At 32.9% G+C, this 22,950-nt stretch overlaps 2 protein-coding genes across 3 annotated transcripts; both read right to left on the bottom strand.

Moving 5' to 3' along the window:
* Window positions 1-224: 224 nt before the first annotated feature.
* Window positions 225-13,645, bottom strand: LOC145567011 (amine oxidase [copper-containing] gamma 2-like). Its single transcript, XM_081626246.1, has 7 exons — window positions 13,631-13,645; window positions 12,515-12,549; window positions 3,523-4,040; window positions 1,751-2,436; window positions 1,413-1,526; window positions 513-1,060; window positions 225-426 (listed from the first exon to the last, which is right to left on the bottom strand). Exons 1-7 carry the CDS (start codon window positions 13,643-13,645, stop codon window positions 225-227), a joined length of 2,118 nt encoding a protein of 705 aa, XP_081482372.1.
* A 3,848-nt stretch (window positions 13,646-17,493) lies between these two features.
* LOC145569475 (pectin acetylesterase 8-like) lies at window positions 17,494-22,176 on the bottom strand. Of its 2 annotated transcripts, none has more exons than XM_081628819.1 (14): window positions 22,057-22,176; window positions 20,999-21,120; window positions 20,651-20,733; window positions 20,296-20,425; window positions 20,133-20,212; window positions 19,954-20,040; window positions 19,730-19,854; window positions 19,576-19,636; window positions 19,413-19,466; window positions 19,245-19,322; window positions 18,883-18,988; window positions 18,647-18,792; window positions 18,381-18,536; window positions 17,494-17,768 (listed from the first exon to the last, which is right to left on the bottom strand). In XM_081628819.1, exons 2-14 carry the CDS (start codon window positions 21,117-21,119, stop codon window positions 17,682-17,684), a joined length of 1,314 nt encoding a protein of 437 aa, XP_081484945.1. In that variant the 5' UTR covers window position 21,120; window positions 22,057-22,176; the 3' UTR covers window positions 17,494-17,681. The 2 variants fall into 2 exon arrangements, with proteins under 2 accessions (XP_081484945.1, XP_081484944.1); XM_081628818.1 differs by lacking the exon at window positions 22,057-22,176 and adding an exon at window positions 21,849-22,004 and having other exon boundaries at window positions 17,495-17,768.
* Window positions 22,177-22,950: the final 774 nt, after the last annotated feature.

Here is a 22,950-nt window from a genome sequence, read left to right as displayed (position 1 = left end):
TTTGAGAATTTGTATACTTTCACAAAATGAAAAGAGTACTGTGAGAGGGTGCCTACAAGTAAAAACCTTAATAACCACAATCATATTACAAGTAAAAAAAAAAAAGAACTGTGTCACAAATTACAACTTAATTCAATACCTAAGAAGTTAAGAACCACAGGGATATAATACATTAATGATCTCTCTTTATTAAGCTTGATATGTTTTTCAAGAAGGTACAATAGCTAAGTAGATGGGCACACAATTAGATCATTCTCGAAATTTGGCGGAGCTGCAAGTATTGGATTTTTGCTGAAAAAGTTAACAGGTTTTAAATCAAAACCTGAAGTCACTGTTGGCATGACAGGAAAATCCTCTTGACATGGTATGTGATGGAAGCCTAAGACGTACCAAAGTACAATATCCTTGTTCTCTATAGATCTGTCCCTGCAAAACCCGAATAATATTTGCAAATTAGTTAGGAGTCGAATGGATATAAGTTATGCTATACATAGATGTTATGAATTACATACCTATTAGACCATGTTGCAAGAGTGTCATCGCCATGGCTTTGCCAAACAAACGACCCACCAGCCCACAACTCGCTTTGGTTATATGGGGTGACCCATATTTGGTTATTGGTGAATGCTGCCCTCTTTTGAGGCGGATCCTCCAAATCAAGCAAGCTCGCTGCATTAGCACCCGGAACTAGTTTATACCCAACCGGGTTTCCGACTTGCGTCTTCTTATTCGGGTTGACAAAATGAAACTCTGATGGCTCATATAAACTAAGTTTGATTTGTGCATCTTTCTCAGTTTTAACAACATTTTTTGTAACTTTTAAGTAACTTTTTCTAGGTGATTTTTCGGGTGAAGTTTCTTGTCTTCGGAGATCCACCTTAACAAATGAGTTATTCGAACCATCCACGTCCAAGTCAATATAAAATGCAACGTAGTGATCATGTAGGACTCCAATTGCATTTTCAGTGACTAATGTGCCATAAAGGTCTTCTTCTTTAGGCACCTCCTTCATGTTCTTGTATTTTGTTCCTTTCACAATTGCAATACCACTCAATCCAACCTGTTACAAATGACAAGCGTCTGTCTTTATAACTGACATATGGTCATACTAAGATCACATTTAATTAAGTAAAATAAGTAACTCATCAACAATATAATAAATAGTCGTACATAAATAAAATGCAGACAAACATTTCATACCTTATTTTATATAGATATAGTCAATTAAACTTATGTGTTATTATAATTGAGTTTTTGAACTTGTCAATTAAACTTATATGTTATAGAGTAATATAAAAAAAAAAAATTTGCACACCTAAACATTAACTTTGTAATGTCAAGGCTCTAATGCTTATCTTATAAGATATGATGAGAAATTGACAATCCATGAGATAAAAGAAGTAAAAACTAACCTCAGTCCTAATGAGCCCATCAGATTGGAAAATCCAATCTATGATGTAATCATAATTACCAATCGTTGATACCATTCTAGCCACCAACTTCACTTTCGGTCTCACCTCACGTACCTACAACCCAATACAATTAGTTGTATATAGAAAATTGTCCCAATCTAAGTATATATTGATATACAACACACATGTTATATCCATTCTTTAATAGGTAATTACACAAGTGTCACGTTTCTCACTTTATTATATCTTAGTAAAATATAAAACATATTCAAAGTTACGAGTAGTACATAGCATATAAAAGATGAGTGAAATAGTCTAATTGTTGCATTAATCATTACCTTATTTTCGGCAAAATTACCCTCGGTGTGACGCCATGCAACATCACCACCATAACTCTCAAAAACACAAATTATGTTCGATTGGATGTATGGTTTTCCACCAGCAACAAACACTCCATCCATATAATGTGCATTTTTAGGGCAATCATTATACGGGTCAAGTGACACCGCTGTCAAACCTAGCCCATATTCGCCCGCATCCAAATACGTCTTAAAATACCATGACTCGGTTGGATCCATATACGGAACAAATAGCTCCGAGACCATTCCTTTATATAACACACTTCTTAGCTCACCACTATCCGGGTCTAGAAACTTGGCTTGGGAAATGACCAACCCGGCTCTTGGGTCGGGTTTGAGGTGAAATTCCCAATTTGCCCATTTGATCAAATGGTCATTTTTAACCTTGAAGCTTGGGCCTTTGGGCTGCTCAATGGATATTGGGTTAATGGGCTTATTGATTTTATTTGAGTTATTTTGGGCCAAAAAACGATAATCTGAGTTAATTCCCTTAGGAATTGGAATGTGTTTTCCATGGTCCAAAATCTCAATCACTTGATTAGTGTCCAAATTAACAACTACGGTTAACCCTTCAATTGGCTTCATGTAGAAATTAACCGTGTCTTCCGCAGAGAAGCATTGTATCTTTATTATCCTCTTATTCTCCTCTTTTTTTCCATACCACCCTACAACGAAAAATACATTCAAATTTGAAATAATTTTCTCTCAATACTTTTATCGTATGGAGTATAATTTACTTTATACATAACTTTATATGCATACTTACTTGGAAGACTTTTCGATTATATAATTTAGCCAACTAGATGTAATGGTGTAGATTAAAAAAAAACTACAATCAACCTTACCTACTACAAAGTACGTATAAATTTACTAGATTAAAATTAAAAAATAAAGAGTCAAAGTCAATTTAATTGGATTAATGAAAGCGATAGAAAAAGTCAATGCAGGCTATTTTATTACTCCGTATTTTATTTTTCTTATTTTAGATAATTGTTTTTTTTTGCTCACTAATCACTACTCGTATTGAATATTGATACTGACATATATACAAGAGAACCTTATTAAAATAACCTTATTAAAACAACTTTGCAATTCGATCGAGATCGAAAATAATTTATGAAGATTAATAACATGGATGAAATATGAGTGGGTCCTGAATTCGTGATACTCTACCGCACGACTACGACTCTAGATTAAAAAATGGTAAGAGTACGTATGTATACCGAAATAGTAATTAGTAAATATCAAAAGTCTATTTAATTCTTTTGCATGAGAAGATGCCATGGACGTGTATATATAATTACTTTATAATCTATATATATATATATATATATATATATATTTCTTTTTACTTCTAATATTTTTTTTATCCATGTCTCTATATGGAGTTGAGACATATTATATTAACCACGATTATAATACTTTGCATATTGTTTTTAGCAAAATTATATTAACCCGTTCAAAAAAAAAAAAAAAACTTTGTTTTACCAAAATGTCCCATTATAATTTCATTTTAATTTCCTCGTATATCTTCCCTGCTATACCTTAAATGCATGAATTAAATCTTCAATCTCAAAGTGAGGGTATGAATAATCATAACTTTAATACTCCCTTTATTTTTGAATCTTATGGTATCTTATTTCTACTTTGACGGTGATTATTTCACAAATAAATTTAACGTTATATTTAAAAATATTCATAGACATAGAGAGTAATAAATAAGGACAACTAGATGTAAAAAGAATTCATACCTGGAGACAAAGGTGCACAAACCAAGTCCTTAAAGTCAACCCCACGGTCAATGATGCTCTTGTTAAACTGAGCACTAGAAAATGGTGCGGTCAAGGCAGCTAACATCTCCTCTAAAGTAGGAATAGGATACCCTGACAATGGATTAGTCATAACCTGATCAACCCGACCCAACTTTAGATCCACGACGAGCATGAGGAATGGCCCATCATCAAAACGTGCAACGACGGAGGCCTTTCTAGGGGGCAAAGGATCACCTTGCCTCCAATTAAGTACGTAAGACTTAAGGGGCTCCTCTAGGACCACAGAGTGAAGAGAAAAGGACTTATTAGTCACATAGGAGGAGAGTATAACTCGTACCTGGTTTATCTCTTGGACCGTTAATGGGTCCATTGGATGACGAGCTACATTAGTTGTATGATTATTAACTTCGGCTTTAGAAGTTGTTAATTGTAATGAAATTATTAGTAGAGAAAGAATAGTAAGGTAGCAATTTCGGGTTTTAAAATAGGCCATATGGCTCAAACGTTAATATGCATGTACTGGCTAGCTTGAGAAAAAAAAAAAAAAGTGTTATTAGAATGATTTTTTTTTTTTTTTTTTAAAAAAAGTGTTATTGGAATGATGGTTGATTTGATTTGTTATGTGTAATGTGTGTGTATATATAGTAGTAGAGGGTATTCATTGGCATAGTTTAAGGATTATAATAACATGCATAAATTCAACAATAAGATTATTATACTCGTAGTTGATTTGTATATCAAATATTCAAATGTGTGATTATCTAGCCTGCCATAGATTATGACTTGAGTATAAAAGAAATAAGTTTCAAATCATACATGCATATATTTAAAGTTAAACGTCATTTCTCGGACTTTTTTTTTTTCTTTTTTTAATATTATAAAGCTTGACCAACTTGCTTTCAAATTATAAATTACATTCACAATTTTAGTAGCAAATATAATGCACAGTCAACAACTAATCAAGTAATCATCTATTCATTTCTGTTAGTAATCTCATACGAGCAAGGAATTTGAGAAATAAATAAATTGAGATGAGTAAATTGTTTACTTGAGTAATGAGTACTATGCTTATGTTTCTCAAATTCATTCTATTAATCGACCATTGTCAATAATGAGGAAAAAAAAGTTTTCCTCATTTTCTCTCTCTAAAATTCTCATTTTCCTTATGACAAAATTTGATGAGAAAATTTTATCCCACCAATGATCAAAAAAAAAAATTTCTCACCACTCTCTCTCTTACTTTTTCAATATCCCACTAACATTTTCTCTCTCCAAAAAATCACCATATTTTATTAACTTTATTTTTTTTATTATAGTATATACTTTTATAAAATAACGAGTATGAAACAAATAAATCTAATTATAATTAATTATTTTTTAATTAATTATTAGTCGAACAATCAACCATTTGATTAAAATGACGTGCTTTGAGGTACAATCAAGAACAACCAGCAAAACACGTCGTTTTGAGATGCAGTAAGCCAAAAAAAATTACTCCGTAATTGAGTAGCAAGTGGTGGGGAGCCCACCTGCTACGTACTATGTTGGATTAAAGTGAGTAAAAACCAAGTTTTGGAAGTTGATTAGTTTGCTCCATAAGGAGGTTGTGGCCTACAATGTTTGCCCACAAGTGGGCTGTGGAGTAGAATTCTTATGTCTATTTTATAAGGAAAAATCAGCCTACTCCACAAGTAGGTTGTGACCAATAACGATTGCCCACAAGTGGGTTATGGAGTAGACTTTTCATGTCTACATACATTCAACTTTTGGCATTCTTCCTTCATCTCTTGAATTCTCTTGTAACCCCCCATTGAATTAGATGTTTATTGTGATTTAATCATCCTTTGGTGTCTAGATTCATTCTCTAATTCTTCATCTTTCATTATATATTTTCACGACTGGAAAAATAAGAAAACACAATTATCAAACACATTAAGCTAAACATAATTCTGTCTTTGGGCATAAGTTTACCAGTCTTCAACCTTCCACCCAAAAGTGTATTTGTGTGGGAGTAGTGGCGCATAACGTTAGGGAATGTATCGGCGATTACAATTGTGCACCCTGGTTCCGCCGAATTTCGTTTTCAATCAAGTAAGTTATTATTACGCCACACCGAAATTTCTTTGAGTATAATTTTCTCTTATCTTGTTCTTTTTGTTAACTATTTGATCTACACCCTACTTATATAACAACATACTATTCATCACAAATTTTCCTCATGAGGAAAAATCAAGTTCCTCACTACCGTGAAGCCTATGAGGAAGATTTTTCTCCTTCATTTTTCTCATGAGGAAAATTCTCCTCACTGTCGACAATGCTTAAGGGGTGCGTGAAATTGCACTTTAACTCATGAAATTTTGTAGGATTAGGTGAAAATGCAAGGAAAAAATAATAGTAAAAGGCTAAAAATCATGTGTCTATGTTGTTGAGGATAAACACACCTCTTGCGGAATAATCAATCGACCAAACAAACAAACCACAAGCACACACAAGCTACTAGTTTGTTCAAAGGTCACACTTAACCCAAGCTATATGAAATATTCTCCAAGATCAACAAACAACTAGCAATATCAACACATATAATGCAGCAACTTAAGCAAAGAACGAGCATAAACAACCAAGCAAAAGACACACGATTTTACGTGGAAAACCTCTTCGATGTGAAGAGTAAAAACCACGGGACTTTAGGAGTGCACCCAAATTGTTCTTATTATGATCAAAGGAATGTTACACAAACACAATTCCAAGTCTAAAAGATGGGTACTCAATTACCCAACAACAACAATCATAAGAACAAACACAATTGAGGAAGAAATTGAGAGATAAAACTAGAAAACGAAGCTTCTGTCCAGAGGCCGTAAATCACGAACAGTAGCATCAAATGACAATCCGACTGTTGAAAACGAAGCCCTAGATGTCCCGGACAAGCTGTCAAAATGTGAGCCAAATCGGACCACGGATGAGTTTCGATCGGGGCTGATTTCTGAAGTTGTGCTGTGAAGACCGTGAACAGGGCTGCTCACTTGAATTTTCTGTATTCTTCTCTTACTCTCAACTAATTACTTCCCTCATTTACTCCCTCTGGCTGGCAGCAAGTGTAAAGTATCTCAAAGACTTTGTTGCACCAAAAGCTTCCACGGGAAGACACACACACAAAGTCAAGTGAAGGAAGCTTCCTTGAGAAGACTTCACATATGGACCTTAGTTACACTATTTGCCCCAAAACTAACACAACATTAAAATGGGCTTTCTCCACATAGGAAGGGACCCATAGCCCAACATATGCCATTGTGTGTGTAAACAGACATTTCATCATCAAGGACCGAGTTTGAACCTTTTGTTCGTCGATGAAGAGCTTCAATCACCACTATATTATTCAATTCTTTATAAAAAGCCTCATGCAGTCATGCACCTCATGAGGGTACTCTTCTAACCAAAGACGCGAACTACTATAATTAAAGTTGATTTTTGCTAAGCTATGAGCAACATGAAATTTGATCTCTTGGACCGTTAATGGGTCTATTGGATGACGAGCTACATTAATTGTAAGATTGTTAACTTCGGCTTTAGAAGTGGTCAGCAGTAAATAAATTATTAGTAGAGAAAGAATGATAAGGTAGCAATCTTGGGTTTTATAATAGGCCATATGGCTCAAACGTTAGTACGTCTAGCTAGAGAATAAAGTGTTATTAGAATGATGGTTGATTTGATTTGTATGTGTAATGTGTGTGTTGCCCTTGATGTTTTGATGATAACACAAGACAAATAAAAGGACAAATGTCTTGATCAGTTTTGTAGTTGTTATGATAAGTTGTAGGACTAACTCAAGGAAAAGGAACAAGAGCTACAAGATTAAAAGGCATGTTGCAGTGTTCCTATGAAGGAACTGGAGCTTCGGAGCAGAAGCTAAGGAAAGAAGACTCAGAGCAGAGAATTTTTAGAGAAATTAAAAGTCTAAAATATTTTCATGTTTTAGGTTTTATGTAAGTGAGATTAATTAGGAGTTGATGATGAGTAGAATGCGATTTGAATGTGTCAATTAGATAGAATTTCTCTGATTGCTAAAACATAGGAAATATTGTTTTCAAAAATATCTTTTCTGTTCTTATCTTTAGTTAATATCTTTTTCAGAAAAATATCTTTGAAAAGTTTAGAAAAACTAACTTCCTAAACTTACGCCAATACCTGTTGATTTAGTCTTCACCACCAACACAGAAACTGCTTCTTAGAGGTTCAACGTGCCCTGGTTTTTAGGACATGTTTGAAGCTTTGGTAGTAGTGGAAAGTAGTGGCGTTAAGATGCAGTAGTAGTGGCGTGAGTAGTGGAAGTTGTGGCGTTTTAATCAAGCAATGTTTTTCTATAAATATCGAAGTTGTTCTCTGGAAAACTTCACCTTGCTCAATCATACTTTTCTATCTTTTTGTTTTCTAAAAAGAGTCAAAAGTCGCATTCTACTTAGAAGTTAATTTACTTAATTACTTTCACTAGAGTATTGTTCATTTGAGTTGTAATTGGGAATTGGGAGTTTGAGTGAACTCTAAGAGAAGTCAGTAGAGAAAGTGAGAGAAGAGAAGAGTGGCAAGTAGAGGGACTTGCTGCTGGGAACTTCAAGTTCGTAGAGGAACTTGAAGATTGATCCTTTAGCTTGTAATAGGTTGTTTTCCCTATTATAGTGAAGAATCTTTCCTAAAATCCCAAGTGGTCGTGGTTTTTCCTCTTGTTAGGGCCAAGAGGTTTTCCACGTAAAATTTCTCTGTCTTACTTTAAAGTTCCTATAGCTCAGTTTCTTTAATTCCGCAAAAAGTTAGCCTAATTTCACTTAACTACAATTCACCCCCCTCTTGTAGTATTTTTCTAGAGTAACAGTGTGTATATATAGTACTAGAGAATATTTATTGGCATAGTTTAAGGATTATAAAAATGCATAAATTCAACATAATAATAAGATGAAAAATTGTTGATTATCATGCCTTAATTATAAAAAAAAGAAGAGTTAGGGTGAGGTTCAAAGGGATTTTTTTTTTTTTTTTTTTTGAAGGAAACGGGGAATTATTATACTCCGTAGTTGATTTGTAAACCAAATGTGTGATTATCTAGCCGGCCATAGATTATGACTTGAGTATAAAATTAATGAGTTCCAAATCATGCATATATAACGTCATTTTTCGGACCCCCCCCCCCCCTTTTTTTTTTTTTTTTTTTTTAATAAAGCTTGGCCAAGTTGCTTTCAATTCTTTCAAAAAAAAAAAAAAAAAATTTGCTTTCAAATTATAAATTACATTCACAATTTTAGTAGCATACATATAAGTACAATCAACAACCATGCAATGTAATTAATCTCAAACGAGCAAGGAATTTGAGAAATAATTAAATTGAGATAAGTTGGTTGTTTACTAGAATACTATGTTTTTATTCTTTCTCAAATTCATTCTATTAAATAAATTGTGCGTGATATTCCCCTAAAATAAAAAGTGGAAATATTAAACTTATTCAAAACTTGTTAAATTTTGAAAGTAAATTATTGTTTGGGCTCAATCAATAGCTAACAATGTCATCATTAAGAGCTTTTCCCTCAAAAAAATAAATAAATAAATAAATAAATAATGTGTCATCATTAAGAGCTAATTAAGTAAAATATACTTCCTTTATTATTATTATTATTATTATTATTTTAATATTTACAACACTTTTCTTTCACGTTTGTCGATTTATTATTTCAATCGTTCATATACTTTCAATTATCAATATGTAAAAATTATAAACATATGATATTAGAATAGGGTCAATTCCAAGTTTCTCCGTAAATCAAGATAAATCTAACAATATCTCACATGACTATAATTTGTGTAGCTATAAATCTCCCAATCTAGGTAGTCAAAGTGAAACATATAAATAGTGTAAAAATCAAATCGTAACAAATATAATAAAACGAAGGAAGTATTTAATTGGAGGAAAGAATTAGGAGTTGTCTTTATCATATAATTTTGTATTTTGGACATATATTAGACTTAAGATGAGTGAATTTATACTATCAAGAAAAAAGCCTCAAATTTTATCCCTTTTTTATATTCGGAAAGTGAATAGAGAGGCTATGAGGAAAGATAACAACCTAGCAATCTAACTATCTAAGCTAGGAAAGAGACAATGTTATCTCAATTAAGTATTGACATTTTAATTCTGAGGTGTAAAAAAAAATGAGAGAATAATTTGACAATGAATTACACAGAACTTAATCTTGACATTTATTTTAACATAATTGCCACTTTTACCACTATTGGACCCACGCATAATTAATAGGTGTATAATTGTATATATCAAGTAATCCCTCTGTTCACATGAAAACATTTCATGAATCACCACCAACAAGTTTAGCATTTCATTAATCAAGCAAAAGTTGAATATCTTTACAAATAGCCTCATGCAACTCATGAGGGTACTCCTCTAACTAAACACGCAAATTACAGCTGATTTTTGCTAAGCTACGAGCAACTAACATGGACTCAATTCAAGAAGCAGGATAACAGGGGAGTAGTATTCTTAAACACGCTCACATTTTTTTACCAAAAATAGGTTGGATTCTTCCCTCTCTTCCTCCATTCCTTTTGAGTTTATCAGATAGATTATTCCTTTTACTTTACTTTCTTATAAAAAAATCTCATAATTTGAACTTTCAAAGTAGCAGTATCAATCGTTTAACAATAACTACAACAACGAACAGAGCAGCTAGCAAGAAGAAAAGCAAAATGAAGGACGTCGTAGGGTGTCCGGGGACGAAGGCCGGTCTAGTATTAAGGATAGGGCAATGTAGTTTCTACGATGCCTGATTTCATGATTTCATTGAAGAAGATGATTTGGACATATAACTCATGATGTTAAAAGGAAAATTTGTCAAAAACAACCTTTTAAAGTGTCTATTTTATTAAAAACAACCTTTTAAATTTTTTTTTGCAACTTCAGACCACATTATAAATTTTTTTTACCAAAGACAACCTAATGCTAGTTTTCGGCGTTGACTCTATTTTTCCGATGTTGACCACGAGTGTGTGAGGCACGTGACTTCATATATTGCTAATTATACCCCTTTCCCCTCCAATTAACTCCTATTAAAACCCTTCAAAGTGACAAATTACTTTGAGAGAGGAGGGGATTTAGTACGAGTGAATTGGAGGGAAAGGGGTGTAATTAGCAATATATGAGGTCACATGTCTCATACACTCGTTGTCAACATCGGAAAAATAGAGTCAACGCCGAAAATTAGCATTAGGTTGTCTTTGATAAAAAAAAATTATAATGTGGTCTGAATTTGTAAAAAAATATTTAAAAGGTTGTTTTAAATAAAGTGAACACTTTAAAAGGTTGTTTCTAACAAATTTTCCATGTTAAAATTGTGGCTAAGCAAATAAGGGGACTATTATGTATTGAGTATTTATGCAAAAAAGGGTGAGAATCAAAATTAAGAGCTAGTTTTCTAAATTTTAAACTAGTCGTTGTAACTCAATAAATAGAGGTATTTTGTGTAATTATTTAACAAATTTAGGACATTTGGTGAATTAAATTTTATTGCTAACGGACCTTTAACGAACGTCAGTGGTATTTAGTGAATTTTGAAAAACTTGAGGGTATTTGGTGAATTTTGCAAAAAGTTAAGGGTATTTGGTGAAATAACCGTTACTTTATTTCCCACCACATTGTTACATTTTATTAATTGCATATTTAGTTTTATAATTATTAGGGCGGCTTACGCGTACGATGCACACGTCATAGCTAACCATTGTAAAGGGACATGATTGTCTCGACACTATTCATAAATGTAACAAATATAATATAAGGGTAAATATGTAAATATATTGTAAAGGGCATAAATGTCTCAACATTATTAATAAGTGTTTAGTCATATTTTTACGTAACTATATATATATATATATATATATATATATATATATATATATATATATATAAGGGTAAATATGTAAATATGTTGTAAAGGGCATAAATGTCTCAACACTATTAATAAGTGTTTAGTCGTACTTTTTTTTTGAAACAAATCAATTCATTAATAAAAAGTCATCCGCCATCTACAAATGAAATCTAAATTAACAAAAACATAAAATTGAATCAAACTAGGGTTTCCTTCATCAAAGCTACGATCGTTGAAAAGATCTTACACTGTGATACATCTCTCGCACACATTGTTGGAATATACAACCTTTTCAGAGAGACGGTCTAACGATTTGTTGTAGCCGTAAGGATGATTTTCATCTGATTCGCTTGAACGCATTCGAAAACTTGACAACCGTTGCATTCCCGTACAAATCTTTACCAAGTAACTGACAATAGGGCAAAAGATGATTACTTTTTTTATAAACTTTAACATACAAACAAACCTTAAACGCAAACAAATAACTAAACTAACAAAAACTAACGACTCCACCATAGGGAGACGGGTAAATATCTACACTAGTGTAGATTTATTGAAACCTAAAATGCAAAAACTAAAGAAAATTAAGGAAAAAGAGTCGAAAATAATCTAATTTATGAAGAAATTAGACTATTTTCAGCCTAAACGGTCAAGATTTTGAGGAAACTCTAGAAAAGAGGAGGAGAGAAGAGAAGAGAAGAGGCGAGAGAGATCTAGTCGTACTTTATAAAGGTAGGAATACAAATAATATAAAAATATATATCTTCTTCCTCCTAGGAGGACAACAGAAAGATCCTTTCAATTGAAGATTATCATCAACAATTTACCCTTTAAAAAAAAAAAAAATCCCCATATTTCATCCCTAAAATGTTGTCTAATCTCTTTTTATTTTTATTTTTGTTGATGCCACAATTTTATCACCAAATCCAACATTTGGTCCTCCACTTGCATCATATGGAGTAATATAAAGGTTCAAGAGAATCATAATTTTATCATCACAAAAAATATTTTAAGTCCTACCAATTTTTATTCACTCCATTCATATAGGAGACGAAGGCAATATTATTGATGCTAAGAACGGCAAAAACTTTGGTAAAGAAGAAAAATAATGTATACATGCACTTATTTTAAATTCAAAGTAAAGTAACATTGCAGCATTCATAACTGCAAATTTCAGCATCCTTTGCAACCATCTTTCCAACATTGAAAAGGAGTACAACAAAAACATAATTGTCCAGAACCAACTAAGCCACAAGACGCCTTGTAACAATAATTTGAAACTTTCGTGCCCTCAGTCGATATTTTCTTATTTTGTTCCGTTGTCGCCTTCAAACCCTCGTACTTTTCACTAATATAAACATCACCTACATAAATTTATCGTAAACAATTATCATTCAAAGGCAAAATTTTCACATAATACTCGTATGTAAATTATAGTGATTTTTTCACATAATTCTCATGCGTAAATTATAGTAAATTTTACACATAATACATATGTATACTACAGAATCGATCACCAAAATGATGTGAATGTATAATAAACTACATAAACAGATAACAAATAGTTGCATTGTATAACTTACAATTTGCTATGACGACCAAGAGAGAAAAAATGAAGATTATGGAAAAAATAGTGCATGGAGCTCTACCACTTGATGCCATTGCTAAAGTAAAAAATAAAATGCAAATATGTTAGTGAGTACAAAAATCAATTCAACCAGCATTACATATTTACATTTATATATAGCCGAAATCAGATTAGTAATTTTGGAAACAAGATTTACATAATTAATTACATATCAAAGAAGATGAAAATGATTTGCTTTCCCAATGACACATCAAAGAAGATGATATGATCCATTTGCTTTCCTAATTACATATCAAAGAAGATGATATGATTTGCTTCCCCAATTACATACTTCGTATTAAAGAAGATGATATGATTTGCTTTCCTAATTACATATCAAAGAAGATGATATGATTTTCTTAATTACATATCACAAAATTAAAAAATACACTGTATTTTTTTTTTATAAAAAAAAAATAAGAAAAGAAAAATACGCTCTATTTATGTAGTTATATCATCATTTTTTTTCCAAAGGTTAATTGAAATTTTTAACATATATAGTTTATTACATAAATATGTAAACTTATATGAATATATATACTTTCCTCCTATCCATTTTTCATAAAAATTAATCAATAAAATATATTAAATTAAACACTAGGGGCTTGTTCACTTCAGCTTAATTTCAGTTTAGTTCCGTTCAGCTCCAATCAGTTTAGTTAAGTTCAGTTCAGCTCTAATCAGTTCAGTTCAGCTCCTAATTTCCTTCTCTCATAAAATATTCATTTTAGTTGATCAGTTCAGTTCAGTTCAGCTCCAATCATTTCAGTTCAGTTCAACTCAACTCAGTATATGGGAACCGACCTTAGGAATGATGTATGTCATTTTCTAGTGCAGTTCTATTCCCTCCAAAACTTATTTTCTGAAATATAAATATCTAACATTCCTAATTTATTTTTCTTACTATATTTCTTTCATTTACAACTTTTTTTTTTTTTTTTTTTTTTTTAATATGATATGGAAACTAACTATATTGACTTTATAGTTTATAATAGCAACAAAAGATTCATAGTACTAATATATATAGGGAATAATAATATATTAGTCAAATGGATTAAAGTATTAAACTTATGATAAAAAATCCATCTATCTATCTATAACTATACTAATACAGAGAGCACTCCCAGCACAAGCTCCAATATATGTGTCACCTTGATATTAAAAAAAAATTCCGCTCTTTTTCACCATATCTTAAAAAAAGCAATTATTCAGTAAAATTTTTAAGACCTTCTATTTCCTATAAATATTACGCATCATATAAAAAAAAAAAATTACAGTATGTATATACTAGAATGGTATATTTTGATCTTATATTTTTTTTTATTTTGAAACAATAATTTGATCTTATCTAATATATTTTTGCCAAAAAAAATATAAACTCTATTGATCCTATGTAGAAAAATATTTTCATTATTTTCCTTAAAGTAGAAAATTTTACAAAATATTTCCACTATCAAGTAATTGACGAATTATTTTGTAAAATAAAGTATCTATTTAGTAAAAAGTTACATTACATCATTACCATATATACTTGTGATGATCATCTTAGTAAAATTTTTATATTCTACTATCATATACTACGTATAAAATCTCTATATTCCAATATATCTAATATATATGATTAGTTGATTACATGACCAACTTAGGTAGGTATGAAAAGATATACGGCAACCAAGTGGTGAAATGATGATATAAATTAGGAAAAATTGACATTTATTACTAGCGAAAGTACCTTGTGTTACATCTGCTACCCGTTTAATTTTTTATTTTATTTTGCTACCACCTAAAATCAAATAATTAAAATTTCACTACAACTTAACGGAATCCGTTAAGGTTCCGTTAAGTTTATTCAAAAATAAATAAATAAATAAAAATTAAAAAAAAAAATAGTAACCCAGCCACCCCCTCCCCTCAACTGCCACCCCTTCCCCCTGCCGGCGGCCAACGCCCAGAGCTTCGGCCGGCGCTGGCGCGAACCCACCCCCCTCCCTTTCCCCCACCCTACGCAGCCAACGAACCCCCCCTTCCTTTTCCCCGTTCTCGCTGCCCCGACCCCCACCCCGACCCAAAACCACCCCTTTTCCCCTTCCCCCCACCGGAATTCGCTCCCCAGCCCCGTTCCCCCCATCGAAATCGAGCCCCCTCCCCTTCCTATACCCTTTTCGGCCATCCCTAACCCTAAACCACCACCCCAAAACCACCATAAGTGAAACCCTAAATTCGTTTTGGGTGGTTTTGGGGTGGTGGTTTAGGGTTAGGGAAGGCCGAAAAGGGTAGGGGAAGGGGAGGGGGTCGATTTCGGTGGGGGGAACGGAGCTGGGGGGCGGATTCCGGTGGAGGGAAGGGGAAAGGGGGTGGTTTTGGTTCGGGGTGGGGGTCAGGGCAGCAAGAACGGGGAAAGAGAAGGGGGGTTCGTTGGCTGCGTAGGGTGGGGGAAAGGGAGGGGGGTGAGTTCGTGTCGGCGCTGGCAGGGGGGGAAGGGGTGGCAGTTGAGGGGAGGGGATTTTATATTTGCTGAACTTAAATTATTTTTACTGAACTTAAATTGATTTTACTGAACTGAAATTATTTTTGCTGAACTGAAATGATTTTTTTACTGATTTTCTATTATAATTCTTCTTTAAGAAAACTGAATTTTACTGAACTGAACTTATTTTTACTGAACTGAAATTATTTTTATTGAAATGAAATTAATTTTATAAAACTGAACTTATTTTTACTGAACTAAAATTATTTTTACTTAATATTATTTTTTAAGGTAAAGTGAACAGGGCCTAACTACAAGTAGAAACTTTTGGTGTAGTGATGCCAAGATCTCTTATTTATTATTTCTCCTCATTCTCAATAAGTCTAACTTCTCCTTACCCTATAAAATGTTAGACAGTTATATAAAGACCCGACCCATTTAATAATTGGATGGATCTGACCCATTTATAAGTGGGGCAAGTTAGGGCTGTTATTAATGGGGCTCCAAGCCTCCAATCCATTGAATTTGCTCAGTCAATAAGTATATATATAAAAAATATAAAACAGGAACTCACAAATAATTCATCATGGAAGAACATTGTTGTAATGATTCCAAGGAGCATAAACAACAACTTATTTTAGCCCATCTTGCGTTGGTAGAAAGGAAATCAGAATTTTATGTATTGGATTTGGAAACAGAGAGAATAACAAAAACCCCTGTTGCCGTTTTGTTGAATCAAGGCGCAGCCGGTGCTTACACTGTTTTGTCAGGATCCATGATCTATGTTATTGGCGGCCAGTCTTTAGAAAGTGGGATTATTCCTGAGTTTATTGTTGGTGATCACCATATTCACTTGGGCGCATCCTGTGCCGAGTTGCTCATACCCCACGATGGTAATATACAAACAACTGATCCAGACCCTGATGTTCATCCTGATACTGATCCTAATGCTGTTGCTCGTAAAGGCGGTTTGGTTTTAGAGTCTACTAGATTTCAAGCTGCTCCTTGTATGCTGAATCCTCGCTTTGCTCCGTATTGTGCTGTGCTTGAGGGTAGAATTTATATCTTTACACATTCAGGTATAGGTCTCCTTGTACATATGTTTGATCCTCAAGCTGGAGAGTGGAAGGACTTGCCTTTCCTACCATCCTCTGAAAGACATTACCCTCTTCAGCGTGCTGTTGACTACCTAGACGTGTCTGATCCCATCATTCCTGATGAAAAGAATCGTAGACTTATTATGCGTGTCAAGTGTATTTCTGCCCTCTTTGCTTTTTATCCTGCTACTGCTACTTGGGATTGTCTCGCACATGATTTCTGGCCCTGGCCTCAGGCCACCACCTTGCTCGGCGATGTTATTTATTTTCATATGCAGAAAAAACCTGATTGCCTTGCTGCCTATGATCTGACCAGCAAAACTTGGTTGAAGGTCGCGTACTCTGAGTATTTTCCTGCCCCTTATTGCATTGCTGAATTCCTTAACATGCTTCATTTGGGCAACAATGTTTTGTGCTTGGCTAACTCCTGTACTTATAAGGAGGACAATCAACCACTCAAGACCAATCTTCAGTTCATTCTATTCAGAGTCCAACGTACCTCTCCTGAAGAGGTGCTCGTTACTCTTGTTGGTGGCAAGTGCTTTACCTTTGATGGCGAGATCAGAGCCAAACATTACATCCTTGTTTAGCTAATTTTTCCTATAACAACAAACAAAAACTACTACTATATATATATTTGAAATCTGTTTTTGGTTCTATTAGTATCTGTCAATGGAAATAGAATAGGAACACCGGTTTATTTTTGTTGCCATTGTGTATAAATTCACAGTTCACTCCTCGATTACTCAAGTAGTATGTCGAGCAAGAATTGATCTAGTGGTAAGAATTTAAATTCACAACTTAATTGGTGTTGAAAATTGCATGTAATCTCGTTGTTGTGCAACTTTTTTGTTAAATGGCCTGATTATATTGTTATAACTATTGGATGATATACAAATAAAAAAAATGAAGTAATGTTTTCAAAAAAATATAAAAAAATAAATAAAGTAATATTATCAGCAAAAACGGTATCACTAGTATATTGCATGTGAGCCATATCATTTACAAAGCCTAATAAAAACTTTTATCTAAAAAATGGTTACATAGCCAAATAAACATAGAACAAGAAGTAGTTTCTCGAGCAACATATATCTCCATCGTTTTTCACCTTCGCCCTGTGCATGTGTATGTGATGTCAAGCTTCAAATCAAAGCTTAATTAGTGTACCAACTTAATCTAGCATGAATGTAAAATACTCTGATCTTTTGTCTAGGATAATGGTCACATATACTTTGTATTGGTTTAGAACGCGCAAATGTAAAGCTTTATGAATGTACTCGATATTATTTTTTCAATTATATACACGTACTTTCTAAAGTAATCTATTACAAATGGTAATTTGTGAAATCATGGAATCCTTTATCATTCAAAAGAGTTAGGGACTATAAAAATTAGATAAAGGGAGTATATAAATAATAAAGATTTTTCTTGACCATCAAAATTCATACAGAAATGATTGTTTGTATTATTAAGCTTTTGTAAAATGAGTGTATATATTGTATATAAATGTATAATGAATTATTATTACATATTTTCATTAAAGAAAGAAAAAAAAATGCCAAAAATTTCTTGGCAAACAATGAATTGTGTTCAAAAATATATTTTCTTTGTACCTATATTATACTTTTCCTTCAATTGAAGAAATGAAATTCCTATATATATTGATCCAATTCTTACCACCTAACAAATAATATGAATGTGTTTTAGCTGGGTAGAAATAACTATACTTTTTGTTGTTGTTGTTGTTGATGATGATGGTGATGATGTGGTTCGTCTGGCTCAAAAATCCGATCATGGCAACTATGATCACAAGGGTATGGACAGTCTATCATCTGAAGCCGTCTCCTGTCGTAAAACCAGTCTGCAACTGCCTTTGCTATTCTCTGCAAAGCATAATTGACATAAGACTAACTTCAGTCTCCTGTTTTGTAATTCTTCATTATGTTAGCAAATAGCATTTGCATTAGGAAAAAATAAACCACTGAGTTTATACCGTTTTGTGCAAAGCAGGGGAGTCATGACTAAACCATGTTTCCTGCAATTCTGTCTGGCAGTGGGCGTAACACGAATTTATGAACAATCCTCTAGATGGTGACTTTCCCAGTTTACTCAGAGCAGTTAAGAACTCGGACCTAAAATCTGATGAAACAAGCAATAATGTCACAAGATTGTACAGGTGTAATATATGATTCAATTTAAGGAAGAGCAATGTTGTTGAGTTCTGTGAACCTTGCATGACAGTAAGCTGATTGGTTGAGCAATTCTTTATGTCAATCTTGCAGTCAGACCAGAAGCCTTGAGGATCGGCTACAACGGGTGCCAAAATGTTCTTTATCTGAACAAAATAGAGACACTTTGATCAGTCAAGGTCGGAATTTTTAACTATACAAGTGAAACCAGATGATTCTATTTCTTAACTTCTAATTACCAAACGAGGTTATGATAATACTGCATGTTAACAGGTTAAAGTTTGCGATAATCAAAGAGGACAGGCAAGTACAAGATTGATATCACAAGTTCACAACAGTTAAGACATTTTTTTTAGGCAGTTTTGAGTTCTAATTTAGAGAAAGATACAAGTATCAACTAACCTGCCATCTATCATATGCTGCATTTAGTATAAAGAGTGGTGTCTTGATCTTTTTTGCCATGTATTGTGGGAAGAAGCACTGAAACATCAATTCCATGGATAAAAAAAGACTGAAGAAGCGAAGCAATCATGGCTTGAAGACTAGATATAACCAAAAACCTGAACTTACCAAATCAGGTCTTAAAGTCCTGGTGCAAGATGCAGGCAAAGTCCTTGCTGAACCCTGCTCATATATGTAGAGGGTCAGAACTCAGAAGAAAAGGCGGAAATAATGCACAGCTATTAACATTGAGAGGATCAATTTTTAATAAAGTAAGAAAGTAGTAGTGTACATGTAATTTGACTATTTGATCAAAATATGAAGCGATATGTGATGCTCCGGAGACATCTTTTCTGTAACATCAAACATGGAGTGTGTCAGCGAAAACAACCAGAAGGCAGGACAAGAAATGAAAATCAGTTTTTGTGAAGGCAGTGTTTGCTTACACATTGATAAAATAGCCAGCATCTGAGAGGCACTTTACCCTAGCACTCACAGGGAGATGAGCTCGAAAGCTATCACAATGTAAAATGGAAGTCAATCCACCAGCTGAACACCCAGAAAGAATAGCCTAATGCAGCAACTTTTTTCAGCAGTCACGACAAACACGTGTATGTAACGCAAAAGAAGCAAGGAAAACACTTAAGCTTAACCATACATAGAGACATACATTTTTAGCATTTTTCATTCCCTTCAGTAACAAATCCTCAATGACAGCATGCCAAATTCTAGCTCCGCGAAAGTGAAGCTTAGTAATCTACAACCAAAAGAAATTAGAAAGGGAATTCATCAACAAATTCATGTAGAAATGAAAGCATAAACCAAAGATATGTTAGGTAATAAATTTACAGAATTGACAGCTTCGACGTCTCCTGTAAATGAGGCACCATCACAGTATCGAATTTTAACTCTGTTCCAATTATAAAAATCTGAAAAATAAACAATTTTCGTGTAAGTTCAAGCTTTAAATAAAATTATAGACTATAATTCATTACATGAGAATTGGTGAAACCTGGATTAAACATTGGATTATTGCCCAAAATTCCTGAAAATGCAAGCTGCTTTTCCATTTTCCAGGATGAACCCAAATGAGAGTACTTTCGTTCAAGGCATGTTGTAATATTGTTACACCAACCTCCTCCCTGAATAAGCAAATACAAAGCTGATAAATCATCCAAACAAATCCATCCTATAAGCACAAGGTGTTTTTGTTTTAACAAGACACATTTTATATGTCAATATTTTATAAATACTAAGCCTAGATAATCATAATATAACCTCATTAAATTGTGTTTTCTAGAGCTGAAATTCATTGAAAATGCTAAAAATGTTATTAGGAAAACTTATTAATATATAGTAGGACTAACCTCAACATGAACCAACCAATTATTAACCCCAGATCCATGTCCTCTATCTAGGTGGTATGCAGGGGCACTACCATCTAAACAAACTGCATAACATTACATTTAACAATAAATTAGATTGTACAACCATAACAACAAGAAATAATAATAGCCACCTAATATTAAACTTGTTAATGCAGCATTTGAGGGGGTCATATATATAATTCTTAAGACATCCAAATTTAACAAATTTGTCTGCCTCCAATAATATAATCAAATTATACTCAGAGAGTATGACTATTAATTCTGAACAAAGGGTGTGACACGTAACAGGTACTAACACAAGTACACAACTTGTACCATGCTACTCACCAGCTCCTTTAGCCACTGCACTTCTGACTTTTGTAATTCCAACATATAAACTTTCTGTTTCCAGAAATACACCCATGAATATTAGAAGCTTCATCCATTGTTGGATTGTTCTGAAGGTCATTCTGCACATTAAAAATAGACATTGCCAGATTAATATAACTATAAAACAAAATATTTTTTAAAAAAAGGCTACTCCCAGAAAAAGGGGATATTAAGGGATATGACTTGCAACAGTAGCACTGACAAAATCAATATTTCACATAATCAATGTGGTATTGAAATTCCTTAATTTCCACACTGTCAGTAAATAACTTTATGACACATAACTTGAATACATAGTAACAAAATGACAGAGGTGATCATGGGTCAAGTCGAACTTTCTTAAAAAAAGCTCGTTGAGGGGCCAAGTGGTCACTGGTCAGCTAGGTTGGGCCAATCTCCGAACCAGAATTTCTACCCAAACCCGCTATAGTTGGGCTGATTCGGCCATGAGTCTACCAATAAAATAGCCTAAAATGTACATAGCCCATTCCCATCGACAATGTAAAGAAATTAAGAAGAAGACAAATCAAAACATTCATCACTGAATCCCAAAACAGAACCAACAACCCATTTTAAAGAATTTGGTTGTTTTCACATTGTAGAAAGAACTCAATATTCTTAACCAATTCTGTAATTTACCTAAACCCAATATCATCCAAAATCCAACATTATAAAACCCAGAAATTTTCCAGAAATAAAACAACAAAAATGCTAATAACAACAAAGGAAAGATTGAAACTTTTTGTAAAAGACAGATGATATGACAGTATATAGATGATTAATTAGTATATAGTAATGATAATTATACCTTGAATATTGTAAGAAAAAAAAAAAAAAAAAACAGAGGAAGAATAATTACAAAAATAATAATTGTGATTACCAAAAGGGTAAATAAAAATGAAAAAAGTTAAGTATATATAATGAAGTTGGAAACGGCGGAAGCTTAGGCAATAAGCCAATTCCAATAGGAGAGAGAAAGAGAAAGAGAGAGAGAGAGAAAGAGAAAGATGGTGTACCAAAATAAGAAAGAGACATAGTATTAGAAATGGAATCAGTGCAACACTTTTTCTTTATTTTTCCTTTGTAAGGCTGAAACGTAAGACGATAACATGAGTATACTTTGGGTTTGAATTTTGGTGCAAAAAGTGGTAAAACCCTATGCTGAGACATTTATTCCTTCTTCAATGGGAAGGGAATATTAGCCTCCGTCAAACAATTAAGTATAGATACATGATGTATGTGCCTAACTAATGGATTTGCGCTTTTTTTTTTTTTTTTATTTATTTTTTATTTTATTATGGTTTTGATATAAGCTGCTCTTACCTTATCCGTGTATATAACTAATAATAATGGCATATTAGTACTTTAGTCTAATGATAAGAATTAATGGATCAATAGCTATTAGTGAAGATAGATTCATGTAGCTTTCCAAAGTAATGAGTACAGAAACACTGTCGGAGTAATCCATAACTTTAAGGCATGGGATACAACATTTTAAATAACATTTTTTCGTATTTTGGATTAGAAGTAAAAGAATAATTTCTTATATTTACAGCTAAATAAATGTGTTTATCTTGTCAAGGCAACAACACACATTAAACAGATAAGAATATTATATACTCCATATTCAATTCGATTTACAAAATCAGATAAGATATCTCATTTTTCGGGATAAATTTTTTTAGTCTTAACAAAGATTAAGATCCGTTAAAAAAAATTAAAAAAAAAAAAAGAAAGATTAAGATAATAATTGACTTATCACTAAGATATTCTTGGTGTTTCCCACCATCAATTAAAGCTATAATTAGTGATTTCAAACTCAAATAAAAACTATAATGTTTGGTTAAAACCCCACAATATAAGCAAGATAAACAACAATACAACAAGGTGGATCAAATAGTATTAGATAA

The sequence above is a fragment of the Chenopodium album genome, chromosome 11, assembly GCF_948465745.1.
Source record: "Chenopodium album chromosome 11, dcCheAlbu1.1, whole genome shotgun sequence".
NCBI lineage: Eukaryota > Viridiplantae > Streptophyta > Magnoliopsida > Caryophyllales > Amaranthaceae > Chenopodium > Chenopodium album.
The sequence above is the reverse complement of the archived record's forward strand: the minus strand, read 5'-3'. Positions and strand labels throughout refer to the sequence as shown.